This window comes from Loxodonta africana, chromosome 11 (genome assembly GCF_030014295.1).
Source record: "Loxodonta africana isolate mLoxAfr1 chromosome 11, mLoxAfr1.hap2, whole genome shotgun sequence".
NCBI lineage: Eukaryota > Metazoa > Chordata > Mammalia > Proboscidea > Elephantidae > Loxodonta > Loxodonta africana.
The window spans coordinates 80,744,537-80,759,569 of NC_087352.1; the positions used below are offsets into that span (position 1 = coordinate 80,744,537).

The window sequence follows — 15,033 nt, forward strand, 5'->3', positions numbered from 1 at the left end:
ACCATAGATCTCCTCTTCTTAACAGCAAATGGATACACAAAATCTCCAATAACAGGATTTTAGACTAGGCTATTCCTTCTCATGATCAAAGAGCAATTAGCAAGATTTGGCTGACCACATCAGGCAAGATTCCAAAACAATTCATAACCTTTGAAGAGTAAGAGGCATGCAAGTTAGATAAAAAAAAAAAAAAGCTGCAAGTGCTAACCTGTGTGATCAAGCACTGTAAGAATCAGAGAATTAGTTGACTGATCAGCTTTCCAATACAGAATTTGAGACCATAATAAGAGTTTAGTTCATAAGGGACATGCTGTTTAAAGCTTCAAGCAGATAATACTACCTAGCAATAGACTTATTTATGCTGGTTTCTTCCAGCTTTAAATTAATCAGAATGGCAATAAACACTGATGGCTACTGCTGAGAGTGGTAAGGATTTAGCTAAGACCAGGTGTCCAGGATCACAGCTTAACTTCTAGGGATGGAGCTGAAATCTACAAATCCCATCTTGGAACCCCACAACAAAAGATAACCCTGTATTGCTACTGAATGTTTCACTGTTATGTATGACTCCCTAAAAATGGAATTTATAAATACTGTATTGCAAAGATAACTTTTAGGTAGATTAGCAATAGCATGACAATAATAAAAATACCTAGCAAAGAGAAAGAACAAGCACTTCTTACTGTATTAGACAAGCCTTTAATCTTTTTTAATTAACATAACCTTCCTTATACTAGGGGGGAAGAAAATCCAAGAAAAAATGTTTCTTAGAAAAATGACTTACAATGTTGTTTTAATTAAAAGTTAACTTCTCTATGAATATTACATATTTAAAAGCATAGCCAGGAATAATACATTATTAAAAGTTGCATCAGTTATGTCCAAGATATTAATACTTGATTTTTAGAGGTTCATCATCATGTGGTTTTAAATAATCAGTGTTCTGAAACTCAAAGTGAATACTTCACTGATCTAAATTCAAAGAACGTGAATACGTCAGTTAGCCAACGCAGAACAGGAAACACTAAAGGCAAAAATGTTCATTAACTACAAGGAAGTTCAACGACCTCCAAAGTGTTGCAACGTTGAGATAAAAGGATATTTTTATTTACCTGTAAGACCTTAAAATAATAATAATAATAATAATGGTTCCTAGAAAAAAAAAAATCTCGCCAAAATCAACTGCCCCTTTCCATTCCACTCCCCCATTAGACAAATGCTTGTGACCCAAATAGTCTCTCACTTTTAATATTCCACCCCGATCCGTTATTTAGTGTGAATTCGATATCAGTCATCTTATCTTTTAGATAATCTTATTTTTACCGCGTGTATTTCAGGTTCTGGCTTTTGGATTTTTTTTCTTCTTCTTTGTTGGAGGAGGTGCAGGGAGGGAGTTAAAGTTCCTAAAACTGCAAAAAAAAAAAAAAAGTGCACCATACCTCTAAAGGGGTAGAAACATAAACGGATCATTTCTTATACAATAACATGCGCCTGCGAACTCCCAGAGGCGACAAAACAGGAACAGAAAAACTTGGGCTACTCCAGTACATCCGCGAGGGTGGGAGCTGGAGAGGCGCCATGTCCAAAAGAAGCCACGGCCTCTGCGCTCCTCGGCCCGCAGGTGGCTCCGGGCAAGTGCCTCTGACAACAATGGCTAAGGTGGGCTTTGCCTGCGTCCCTAGCTTGCTGTGGCTGCCCCGATACGAAAAATAACCTATCTCCAAAAACAAACAAACAAAAAAATAACAAAACAGAGAAGCGGGCGTTAGGCTGCCAAGGAAGCACCCCCATTCCTAATATCCATCAGATTCCCCACCGCGGTCTAAAGATAGCGAATCAGCCACCGATCAAGTTTCTGCGCAAGTTATTTTATTTCCCGCAGTCCCTCCACCTGCCGGGGCGGTGCTCCGAGTACTCCAGGTTCCCTCCGGCGACCCCCCGCGGGCTGCAGCAAAAACGGGGCGCTCCGGCGGCGCGGGGGCGGGCGGCTGCCTTGGATCCGGCCGGCAACCGCCGCAGCTCGCTGGCCTCCGATTGGCCACCACGCGGGCGGGGGAGACTCGGCGGAGGAGGGAGGCGGGGGCGAGGGCGGCGCGGCGGCGGCGGCGGCGGCGGGAGGGGAAGAGAGCCGGGACCCGGCCGCGCAGCCGGGCAGCGCGTGCGGCGAGCGTGGATAGAGCAGCAGCTGCAGCTCGCCCTGGTCGCGCTCTTGGAGGCCGAGCGGGAGTGCGCGGCGGCGGCGGCGGCGAGGGCGGCGCGCGCAAGAGAGCTGCGCAGGGCGAGGGCCGGCGGGCGGGAGCCGGAGCGCGAACAGCAGGGGCGGCCGCGGCAGCAGCTGCGCGGGACGGAGCCGCGGCGGTAGGGGCCGCGCCAGCCCGTCGGCTCATCCCCGCGCGGTCAAGGCCAGAGAACAGTCTTCAACTCGCCGGGCGACGGGAAAGAGGAGCCGAGAAGCGGCTCTCATCCCCAGGCAGCTGCGGCGCCCGGTTGCGGGACTGCTGCTCTTTGTAAGCGCAGCGCGCACGGCCCGCGGCGCTCTTCCCGGTGTCTTCGTCGCGCCCAGCGGCCCTGGAAAGGGGACGCGGAGGAAGCACAACCACGACCTCGAAACCTCGCGGCGGAGCTCTTAGGGAGCGCCATCCGCTCCACTACCACCTCCGCATATTACACGGGCCAAGGTCCCCGCAGCCAGCATCCCTCGCGGCTTCCGCCGCGCTCCGGGCCAGAGCTGAGTCGCCGGTGCTGCCACCACCCTCACAGATACACACACACTCCCCCACACGCACGCACGCCCGCCTTCTCCCCCGCCCCCTCCCCAGCTCCTTGATCTCTCGGTCTGTTTTATTACTCCTGGTGCGAGTGCCGCGGACTTCGCGGCCCGCTATTTGTCACCAGCTCTCTCTCCATTGGCGGGGAGAGGAGAGCAGCGGCGAAGGGGGTGGGGTGGGAGGGGAAGGGAAGGGGTGGAAACTGCCTGGAGCCGTCTCCGCGCCGCTGTTGGTGCTGCCGCTGCCTCCGCCGCCGCCGCCTCCGGCTCCTCGCTCGGCCCCTCTCCGCCTCCATGTGCCGGATAGTGAGAGCGCCGCGGGCCCTGCTGCCGCTGTTGGCGGCCCTGCTCCAGGTACGCTGCGGCCCCGCGGACCGGGCCACGGGCGGGGTGGGGCGGGAGGCGCCGGGTCCCTTTGTTCCCCGCGCCGCTGCGGGGCCGGCTGCGCACTCGGGAAGGGAGGTGCCGCACCTCGCGGCCCGGAGTTGCGCAGGAACGAGCCTCCGCCGGGGCACAGGGGCAGGACTGGAGGGGCCAGCAGGTCTTCCGCGCTTCTCCTGACGGGGCCCAAGGGGGCCGATCGCGGGGCATCCTCTGTGCCTCCTTGGGGCTGGAGGAGCTCGCGGGGGGTTGCAGAAGGGTGAGGCGGAATATTTCCCAGGTTTTGCAGTTTTCTGTGCTTCTTACTCCCTGCATCACACTTTGCTTTTTTTTTTTTTTTTAATTTCTGCAGAAACGGGTCTCGAGTTTGCAGTTGAAATTCTCACTCTGGTGTCTTAGTTATGGGTCTTGCCTCCACCCCACCCCACCCTAGCAGCGCGCGCGCCTCCCGGCGCCCAAGGGCTCCACTGTCCTATTGTCTTTATCCCAACCCAGAGTTGCTTCCTTTTCTTGTTCTCTCCTCCAAACAATGTTCTGTGTCAATCCCACCTGGAAAGAAAACCTCGCCCCCTTGTCCGGAGAGGTCCCTGCGTGGGTCCCTGTCTGTCGGCGTCTCGCACCAGCCCCTAGCTCCGCACGCCTTTATCCCCACGGGCGGGGAGAAGTTCCGTTACTCGAGTATTATTCCTCTCCTTTCCCCAGGCTCGCACTGACCCGCTTGCGGCCCAAAGGCGCCTTCGCCGGGCGCTTTCAGCACTTTTCACACCCTTGGGAGAGCCCTCCCAGCCGTTCCATTTTATCATTGCTAGGCTCCCTTCCGCGGAAGGAAGCACCTGCTTCAGGCGGGTCGCGGGCTCCCTCCTGTCTCCGCGCCTCCGGTCTCCAGCCCGGCTGGCCGCCCAACTTTCCCGTGGCGACCGGCCCGAGGATGCCGTGAGGCCCCTCCCGGCCCGCCAGCGGGGCCCCGGGAGGCTGTGCCGCACAATATCAGCCGAGACCCTCGCGCTGGGCGGGTGCCATACCGGGACCTGGAATTTGCCCCCGCCTGTGGTGCTGGTCAGAGGCTGCGGGAGAGGGGCGTGTCCGCCTTCGCCTGGGGCCACGGCCCCTGGGTAAATGCAACCGAGCAGTGGGTGGGAGAGGCCAGCCGGTGGGAGCCCTGAAAAGTGCGGGCACGGTTCAGCAGTGCCCTGGCGCCGGGGGCGGCTCGGGCGAGAACAGATGGTGCGGCTCGCTCCCTCTGTAGTCTTCACGGGTCAGGAGGCGCGCTCCGGCCACTGGGGGAGTGGTGGCTGTGGGCGCCGGCGGCGGGCTGGGCCGGCGCCCGCGGTCTCTCGCGCTTTCTCCCACCGCCCTCTAGAGGGGTGTGGACCGCGGCCGCGCCGAGCCCTGTCCATGGTGCGCGGTGGTGCGGCGCGACCGGCCCTGCCCTGTCCGCCCTGCTCTGCACTCTCCTTCAGGTCGCGCTGTCTCACTTTCCGGTTCTCTCTCAGCCACTGGCTCCTTGGCCGCCTGGTCCTGACTTTTCTTTCTCTTTTCTTGGGTCTCCTTTTGTTCTTTCCTCGCCTATTGATATTTCTCCTTCCCCTTCCCCCACTCGCCAGACCTTCCTAGGCTCTTTCCTGACTCTGGGATTTCGAAACTATTAAACGAGACACTTTTGGCCTCTGCAGTTTTTGGGGAGTGGATGGAATTTCTTCTAACTTGGAGGAGGAGACCTGCCAGTCACTTGCTAACAAAAGTACCTCCTGTTATAAAATCGCCCTTTATTCTTGGAGCGCACACTCCTCATTCTTTCACCTCCTGTCACTTCATTTATTATTCTCTAAAAAAATGGGGTTTATTAAAGAGGTTAAGCTGGGGGGAGAGAAGGAAAAAGTGCTACTTTTTTAAGTGTTTGAAGTTAAGACGAACTTATGAATTCTGTGCATACCAGAGTTTTCTTTTCTTTCTCCCCTCCCCCCCTTTTTTTTGTCGCCAAGGAAATACTATAGATCAAAAAACCTTATTTTTAAAAACAATATTTTTGGACGTCATTGAGTGATTTTACTTATTAACAAACCAAGTAGTAAATCTTCAGCATGTGAATCTAAGCCATAGGTAGTTATTTTCACTATCTTTTGAATCTGCAAATGAGTTTTAATTAAACACTATGCAAAGGAGTTAGGACAGGAGGAGACATCAGTTGGTCGTTCATACCTGTGGGACAGCCTAATTATGTTATGATTGGAGCAGTCTTATCTCCACCCTTAGTCATCTGCCTTGAAGTCAGTTGTGAATTTCATATGTCATTTCTTATTTTTTCTTTGCATTTTTCATATTGCCGTCTGTAAAAGTCAAATAATGTGCTTATCTTTCAATTACGTGTGCTTTCTTGGTTTCTTCTATGCTGATTTTTGCCATTTATAAACCTTTGTGAAAAAAGAAATTAAAACTTTGTCATCAAGTTATTTGACAGTCTTCTCATTCTCTAGTTGAAGCCAGGCAGTAACATTGAGTGATTTGGAAGGTCATCAAGAGTGGAAGCAGCGCAGTTTATGCAACATGAGTTTTAGGGTCAAGAGCTCCATGTGAATTGTAGGACGGAGATTAGAAATGTCTTTGTGCTAACAGTCTGCTTTGCTCACCAGAACAGCAGAGATCTATCCGCAAGGTGAAAGTGGCCTCTCTGCCGTCAGTCCTCTGCTGCTAAAACTGTGCTTGTTTCAGACCATGCTAAGCCAGCTAACAGTTTTAGGAGAGAGAATGTGTAGGTTATTAGTGTAGATACAGAGCAATCCTGTTTTTCCTGAACAGTTAAAAAGAGTGGTTGAATATTAAGAAAGGGCTTTATATTAAAAAAAAATAATAAAAAAAAATTTTTTTTTTTTTATTTTTATATTGTCATTGATTAATTGAAGCGTCTGCATTCTTTGTTTTATTTTGAGAAATTCTTTATTAGTTTCCTATGTTGTTACCTATTAGTCGGAATCAACTCGATGGTAATTTTTTTTTTTTTAATGCTGTTACCTAGAGTTATATAAGTCTAGTCAATTTTGCATTTTATGATACTCAGCTTCAAAATTTTCTTTATTCATCCTTGTTTTTAATTTAAGGTGTTAGTAGTGCACTTTGCAAAAAAAAAAGATCAGAATTTGAACATTAAACTTTACTGATCAAGGAACGAAATGTTTAAATTACAAAGTTGTGATGAGCTTTCCATTTAAATTATACAAGTGACTTTGAAATCCTTAAATAGGTTTATTATTACGAAAAAAAGATCAATTTTACTTTTACTATGCACCCAGTAATTATAGATTAGAAACCTGTTTTGTTTTGCTAAGTCACATATTAGTTGCGTAGCTTCACTGTTCTGATTTAAATACACATGTATTGGGTTATGAGGCATCAAGGACATTAATGTTCATAAAAATTCTAGATTCTTAGTCTTATCACATAGGCCTTGCTTTCACTCTGGATGAAGGCCTTGAAAGAAAAAGTATATAAACACTAGGTGTTTTTCATTTAAGTATAGAATTTAAAGAGAATAAATCAACACATGAAATATACCTAATAAGGAGAAGCTTTACTTTTTTTTTTTGTGGAAAGTCTACGCTACGGCAATCATATGTATAAAAAACATGTACAGATACATTCACGGTGTTTATTTGATTTCCCTAAGTCTTTTTAAGTTCTTGGAGAAGCCTTGAGAATTAACTTAGTTGGTGTGCGCTGTTCATTTTCCTTATTGGTTGTAGTTATGCCTACCTTTATTCTCTTGTAACATATGGTTATTACCAAAAGGTGGTGCATTGCAAGTGCTCGGGATGGTTTGAAAAATATTGATTTTTATATCCTAAAATTTTTTTTTTAATTTTAAAAGAATACACACACAAATTTAATTACACACATATTTAATCAATTACAAGTTCAGAATTTAAGTACAGTGTGCTTTTTGACTTTCATGCCTTCATCCAAGTCTACATCTGGCCTTCTAAAACTTCAGACTGAGATTTTGGTAGGAAATTCTTTTTAAATTGTTATTTTTTTCATGTAGAGACTAAAGCCTTCCCGGAACAGATTATTTTGGTGACAGTATATTGCACGAAACTGTCCTTAATTTCCTTTTTCATTAAAAATCTTCAATTCTAAAATCTGTTGTTGCGCCTCGTTAGGCTTTAGGGTTATTAATCGGGAAATGTCAAGACTTAAAGCAACATTTAATCTTGCTTTAAAATGCCTTTTTTTTTTTAAATCTTAAGTGGCTCAGATCCCCATCCTGTTTTCAAGAGGATATTCTCAAGTTAGAAGAGTGATTTTTAAAGAAAAATCAGAGCTGTCATTTAAGAAGTGTAGTGTTTGTGTATACACTTTACCATTTTGCCCAAGTTAACATTCAGATTTGTTCTTTTGGCTCAAATACAAAAAGTAATCAAGTTGAAGCACTGCAAAGACTTGGCCGTGATCTTGATCAACCATTTCTAAGTGTGATGGATTTGGAATTTGCATTGTGTCATTTGAATAAGTATTTCATATCTGCTGTCAGTACACCTTCTGCCCACCCACTGCTGTTGAATCGATTCCAACTCATGGTAACCCTGTAGGACAGAGTAGAAATGCCCATAAAGTTTCCAAGGCTGGAAATGTTTATAAAGTAGACTGCCACATTTTTCTCCCACATAGTAGCTGGTGGGTTCAAACTGTCGACCTCTTGGTTAGCAGCTGAGTGCTTTAAGCACTGTGCCACGAGGGCTCCTGTACATCTTTTAGACCTGAAGTATTTTCATGTTGAGTTTAGAGTTATAGTTGGAACATAATCTGTACCAGTGAATCATTATGCTTCACATTTCATTTTTCCCTACTAAAAACTTTTCAACTAATTTTGTCAGTTAATATGAGCAGGTGCTGGTCTTTCTGTTTAACTAAATGTAGGTAAGTTTTAATTAAACAACCATACTCATGCCAAGGAACCCCTGTATAGAGATTGTTTTAGTAGGAATTATGTCTTCTGCAGATATAAAGTGATGGGTTTAAAGTAGGCAGAAGGCCAATTCAGAAGCTAAACAGGACTTTTTGAAATATTTGGGCCAAAAGAGTATGATTTGTGTTATTACAGAGTTTTTTACAGAAAAAAATAGGTTATGTAAATTCTGAGTTTTTATTGGTTTGTTACTCCCTCGCTGGAGTTCTTCGGTTGTAAATATATACACAAATATATATATACACATACGTATATGTGTGTGTATGTTAAAGAGTTAAGGATTACCTACATATATGTCTCCTTCAACATTCGCCATATTTAGACATAAAATGTCAGTAAATAGTTGATTAATCACTTTTTGTGTGTCATTCAAAGTGTTTCAGGCACAATGATTATAACAACTTTGTTCTGTGCAAAAGAACTGCCCTTGCAAAATGTCAAGGGCAAGAGCTAGTGTCAAGGGCAGGAAGCCTGAGGTTCTAATTTGGTCTAGGTGTAGTCTGTTCTCTTAAACTCTCATGACCTCATTTTCCTCAACAGTAAAATCTCCGGCCTGGTTGGATTAGTACTCTCTAAGGGACTTTTCAGTTCTGTGATTCTTGAGGTTGCTTAAATTTATTTCAGATATGTCTCCTTTCTCTTTATGTTCAGAGGCTTTGGAATAGCTTTAATTTTCAACCTAAGCATGTAAGAATTTTCAGGTGTTCAGGGTAGTAGTATGGGATTTTCAAGGCTTTTTAGAAACGATAGTTTATCATGTATGACAAGTCACCTGTATTTCTTACGTGCTTGACTTTTAAACTTAATTTTTCTTCATTGGCTGTGCCTCCTTTTACTAATAAAAGTAAACTTTTTTGTGTGAGGGGCGTTAAACTTGAAGGTAAGTGTAATATTACTGAGAATAAAAATCATTTTATTACTTTACACTCTCATTTTTTTTCGAGAGAGAATATAGCCTTCATGTGGACCATTGAGTTGAGTGATGTGGATCAGCATGGAAAATACAGCCCTAGCATGTCCTGTAGTTACTTTTCTACAGATATGCCTGTATTCATGATGTACACATGTTACGTATACAAGGATATTCACTCATTAGAGCATTGTCTGTCAGTGTTGTTGTTGTTGTTAGGTACTATTGAGTTGGTTCCGACTGATAGCAACCCTGTGCACAACAGAACGAAACCCTGCCCGGCCCTGTGCCATCCTTACAATCGTTGTTATGCTTGAGCCCATTGTTGCAGCCACTGTGTCAGTCCACCTTGTTGAGGGTCTTCCTCTTTTCCACTGACCCTGTACTCTGCCAAGCATGATGTCCTTCTCCAGGGACTGATCCCTCTTGACATGTCCAAAGTATGTAAGATGCAGTCTCGCCATCCTTGCTTCTAAGGAGCATTCTGGTTGTACTTCTTCTAAGACAGATTTGTTCGTTCTTTTGGCAGCCCATGGTATATTCAATATTCTTTGCCAACACCGCAATTCAGAGGCATCAATTCTTCTTCAGTCTTCCTTATTCACTGTCCAACTTTCACATGCATATGATGCAGTTGAAAATACCATGGCTTGGGTCAGGCGCACCTTAGTCTTCAAGGTGACATCTTTGCTCTTGAGCACTTCAAAGAGGTCCTTTGCAGCAAATTTACCCAGTGCAATGCATCTTTTGATTTCTTGACTGCTGCTTCCATGGCTGTTGATTGTGGATCCAAGTAAAATGAAATCCTTGACGTCACTCTTTTCTCCATTTATGTCTGTCAGTAAGAACTAATTAAATTCAGGTGTCATGTGCTGCCAGATTTGAGAATCCCTCGTGTGTGGAACAGAGCCCTGGGGCGCAGTTGTTTAGAGTTTTGACTGCCAACCAAAAAGTCAGCAGTTCAAATCCACCAGCCGCTCCTTGGAAACCCTATAAGGCAGTTGTACTCTGTCCTACAGAGTCAGAATCAACTTGATGGCAATGGTTTTTTTTTTTTTTTTTTGGTGGGGGGGATAAGTGTGTGGAACAAAACATTAGTTCGACTAGTTATGGTTCAAGAAAATAAAATCTAAACCGTCTCATATCTCATGTTACTGGGAGAGTCTTGCACCTAGAAAAGCAAAGAAGTGCAGACAGAAATAATCAGGGAGATTTCAAAGCTTCTAAATGAGGATAAATTAGATAAAAGACCACAGATATAAGACATAAATGGAAAAATAGAAAATCAAGGAGAGTAGAGTTGAGATGAAGATACATAAACTAACACAAAACAACCTGAAGTTAGCAGGCTGAGTTACAAGGAGGTTCAAGGGAAGATCGGCTGGAATAACGGGGAGCTGAATAATGGATGCATTTCCATGTGCTTGTGCATCTGTGCCTGAGAGATTGCAGTAGTTTGTTAACCATTATGGTGTTTCATACACTCTCTTGACTGACGGAATATTTAATTTTTCAGCTGTTTTGATATTGAAAGTGTTGTCTGAAAGTGGATGTTACTAGCATGTGAACCTTGAAGTACAGAAGAATATTTAGTATAGGAATCAGGTATTCTGGTCTATTGGCTTGATTAGATAAAGAGTTTACTTGCATTTTTCCCAGGAAGCATTGGGAAAATTAACTATGTAATGCTTTTTAAAACAGCTTGAGCTATGTAAAAGAAGGTGCTATTATAAATACAATATGGCATTTATAATAGAGTAAGTTGGAGAGGTGCTTGATCCATGATCTGTTGTTAAGGTTTTCTTTCACAAAATATACCTACCTATAAAAGAAAGAGAAACCAAGAAAGGAAGGAGGGAAGAAGTCTGATTTTCCTACTTAAAAAAAAATAAAGACTAGAGTAATAGTACTTATACTGCATTGTACAGTGTAATTTTAATATTGGTTCTTGGTCACATTTACTTGGCCATCATAATATAAAACTTTTATACCCAGTTTTCTCCCCATTCTGATAATGTTATTTAAGGTTTTCAGTAAATTAAGGAATTATGTTTAAAAAAAAAAGCATAATTGGAAATCTTTATTATTCCAGGACTTACTAGGGTTGCAAATATAAAATGACTCATCATTAAAAAAATTTTTAGTTTAATCAACTTTCTTCTGTTACACTAAATACTGAATGTTTTTGTTACTGTTTTCAGTGAGGATTATAAGAGTTACTCTTTCATTTTTTTTTTATGTCCATGGTTTTAAACATTTCACGATTCATTTTATTTCCAGTAATTGTCAGTAGGTCATTCATATAACTCTGAACAGCATATATACCAGAGAACATCCATGAAACTTTAGCTATTTGCTGCCATGTCTCCAAATCTTTTCAAACTGGCAATATTAAACAAAATGTAAAAATTAAATATTTATAATTTCAAAGGAAGGAGACTAATGTTTGGGTGGTCACTGCGTGCCAGGCACTATTCTAGGAACTTCTTGTGTCTAGTTAATTATTTCTGTAACCCTGTTAGGTAGGTGATTTTATCCCTGTTTTAGAGATGATAAAACTGGAACTCAGACATTTTGAGTATTATGAGAGTGCAGAGTAAAACCGTATCTGTTAGAGTAAAATCAAACTTGATGGGCTTTCCTCCAACTACAGGGCTGCTACCCATTTAATATGATACTTGTTTTTCTTGGTAAGTAAAGTTTTCGACTTAAAGTGACCACAAGTGTCAGTAGAAGTGCTCCATAGGGTTTTCTAGGCTGTAATCTTTACTGGAGCAGATTGCCAGGGCTTTCTCCAGCTCAGCCACAGGTGGGTTTGAACTGCCAACGTTTTGGTTAGCAGCTGAGCTCTTAACCGTTGCACCACCAGGGCTCCCTAATATGATACTTTGGAATGAATATCGCATTAGAGAGGAATCTCAATTCCTTTCTATGGAACTGATCCAAATATTTTTTTTTTTTTTTGCAGTTTTTACGTTTTGCAACTTTGAGTTACCCTGTGTATTTAATCCTGACCTTAAATATTTTGCTTAATTTTGGCATCTGAAGCCAAAATTTAGTGCTTGGTTTGCAATTTTATTCATTTTTTGATATATTCTGTTGGAGAAAGAAGAAAAAATCCTGGGAGAAATGATTCATTATCAATTTTGTGATTCTTAAAATTTTCTTGGTCACCAAATAAAATGCTAATTCAGTGCACAAACATTTTTCGTGTCTGTGTGAATCCTGGAACTTAAAATGCTTCCAAAGAGCCTAGACACTCTCAGGCTAAGCATGTTTTTTGAAACTGTGTTTTTTTGATGTTCTTTAATGTCAGTGTAAATTCAGAAGACTCCATCACTAGGTTTTGAAATGTTTTAATGGCACATTACATTTGAATAGGTTGATTTACTTTTTTCTTCCACAAATGAATTTAGTTGGCTTTTTTTGAAAAATATTTGTCCACATCTCGATAGTGCCTCCTCCTCCAAACAGGTTCTGGTGAATATTTGGTAGAATAACTGAGTGTGGACACTGATTTGTTTGCTGCCGAGAAAACCTGGAAGTGTTTTGTTTGTAACGTGACCTATTATCAGTGGGTGGATACACTTGGCTTGACTGTAATCTTAAACAAAATGTCTGTTAGTCGATTGGGGAGCTATTAAATGAGCTCTGAAACGAATGACTAAAAACCATTCATTTTATCAAGTTTAAAGGGGATTTAATGCACTTAACGTAAATTTTTAATAAACTAGAGACTGTGAGTACTTCGGTTTTTCATTTTTTTCTTTTGTTGTCTTAATTGGTTAACACAAAGGTTTAAAGTCTGAAGTTTATTCTTTATGGCTTGCTAGTCTAGTAAATAAAGAAAAGTGTGTTTTGTGCAGCCAAAATATTAGGCTTTTGCAGCCCCTTTGGTACCTACCCCTAGTAGAGTCTGTCTGATGCCAGCATCTCTAAGTCAGGTTCTAATGCTCTGCTTCCCTATATTATGTTTCAGGGAAATCAAAATTGAAATGGTACCTACACACACACACACACACACACACACACACACACACACACACACACTTCATAGAAGAACCAAATGCATACAGGAAGGTGTAAGTGCTGAAAGTTCATAAATTGAACATTCTGTGTAATCATCACCCAGCTCAAGATACAGCCTCACCAGCACCCCAGCAGCACCCCCTTTCTAAACTTTAGCCATCCCCCAGTGGTGACCACTTACTTGCCTCCTCTCCGCACAGATTAGTTCTGCTTATTTTTGTGCTTTGCATAAACAAATTCACACAGGCTGTTCCCTTTTGTGTCTGGTGTCTTCCACTCAATTTGTCGAATTACCTGTATGTTTGTGTCTCGTGTATTTTTAACAACCACGAATTAGGAAAGACACGTGGATAACACATGGGCACTCTAGAAACACCTGGGAGGTTTAAGAGGTTGAAAATTGGTAGCAAAGGGGCAGACTGATTGTTTCACAGTATCTAAAGGTCACTTGCATGTGTATGGCTTCAAGCCTTGAAATGCCTTTTATGTGGACTTTCCCCACTCAGATATCTTTCTTGGTAGTCCCGGTAGTGTTGGCAATATTATTTCAGCCAAAAAGCAGAAGACGTTTGAAATTTAGTAAGTTAAAACCTCTCTTGCCCTTACCTTCTTCAGAGGGACTGGGGAGGCAAAGAACTCCATGTCTTTTTGACCTGAAGTTTTCAAGCAGAAGCTTTGGGGACTAACAGATTCTAATCTTTTCAGGGGTGCTTCTTAATGCCTTCTCTGAGCGTGTTACCGACCCATTTCTCAATAAGGGCCTACCAAGATTTATTTTTAATTTAAAAAAGGTTAAACTGAGAGATTATAATGCTAAAAACCTAGTTTTCTGTATGTTCAGTGTACAGTTGACTCTCTTGTTTGTGTAGCTTTTTGAAGCTCTGAGAGGTTGCCATGAGGGCTGCAAAGTGCCCATGCTTGTCCCAAGATCTTGACTCAAGAGGTCTTTTCTTCCCATTTATAATCGCAGTGTAGTAGCTGTAGCTTGTAGGTGGAGAATTCCATGTACACCAATGAGGAATAGGAGACAAATCCCTTAGGTAAGTGCATACCGAAGACTTGTGTGCTTCAAGGCTCCTCTAATCTATTTATATTCTTACACATGTAGACTTTATTTTACAATATTAAAAAAAAAAATGTACTGTTTGTGTGGCCTTAGTCTATTAACATGTGTTTTACTTGCTTTTGCCCTACACATTGTTTCTCTACCAAAAGAGTAATTGTTTGCATGCAGGATTTGTGTTTTCAGTATTTAATTTAATTTACAGTTCTTCTTTTCTATTTGACAAATAACTAAGAACATTTGGGGAAAGTATCATTTACCTGTTTACCTATTGCTGTCAAATTGATTCCAACTCGTAGCAACCCTGTAAGACAGTGTAGAACTGCCCCATAGGGTTGCCAAGGCTGTAATTTTTACGGACGCCAACTGGCACATCTTTCTCCCACAGAGCGGCTGGTTGGTTCGAACTGCCGACTTCCGGTTGGCGGTGGAGTGCTTAGCCCCTCCTCCACTAGGGCTCCCTAAGAATATCATAACCATTGGTTTAATTTACAAATTGATTTAGAGTAAGTACCTTGTAAATGAAAATGAATTGAATTCATGATTTGGTTTATGGTCTTCCCTTTATTTGAGGCTGTCTTGATGGAACTGTTTTCAAGAGGTGTAGTGATACATTTAAACGTAGATAACCACGGATTATTCAGCAGATCACTGAATATAAACATAAAAACATTTTGGAAAACAGTGAGGTAGCTTTTTTTTTTTTTTTAGTATTTGCATATGTAGTGAATGTTGTCCTGATTCTGATTCCTTATTTTTTCCTAAGTCCTGGTTTTTTGTAATTAAGAAATGTAGATGTGTGTCTAGAATGCTATTCTTTAGTTGGTGAATGGGGATATAAATTGAGACCTGTCTACCTCCAAAGACAGTTTTGCAGGCTTTATGCTGTATCAGATTTTACTTAATCTCTTTATATTTTCACA

The 15,033-nt window shown here is 42.6% G+C and overlaps 1 protein-coding gene across 1 annotated transcript in view; it reads left to right on the forward strand.

The window, feature by feature from the left end:
* The first annotated feature begins 2,838 nt into the window (after positions 1–2,838).
* The window catches only part of CDH2 (cadherin 2), a 245,046-nt gene continuing 232,851 nt past the window's right edge, over positions 2,839–15,033 (forward strand). The window contains exon 1 of the mRNA XM_010586797.2: positions 2,839–3,121. Coding sequence (XP_010585099.2) covers positions 3,062–3,121 — 60 coding nt within the window. The 5' untranslated portion in view covers positions 2,839–3,061. The remainder of the gene's footprint in view (positions 3,122–15,033) is intronic.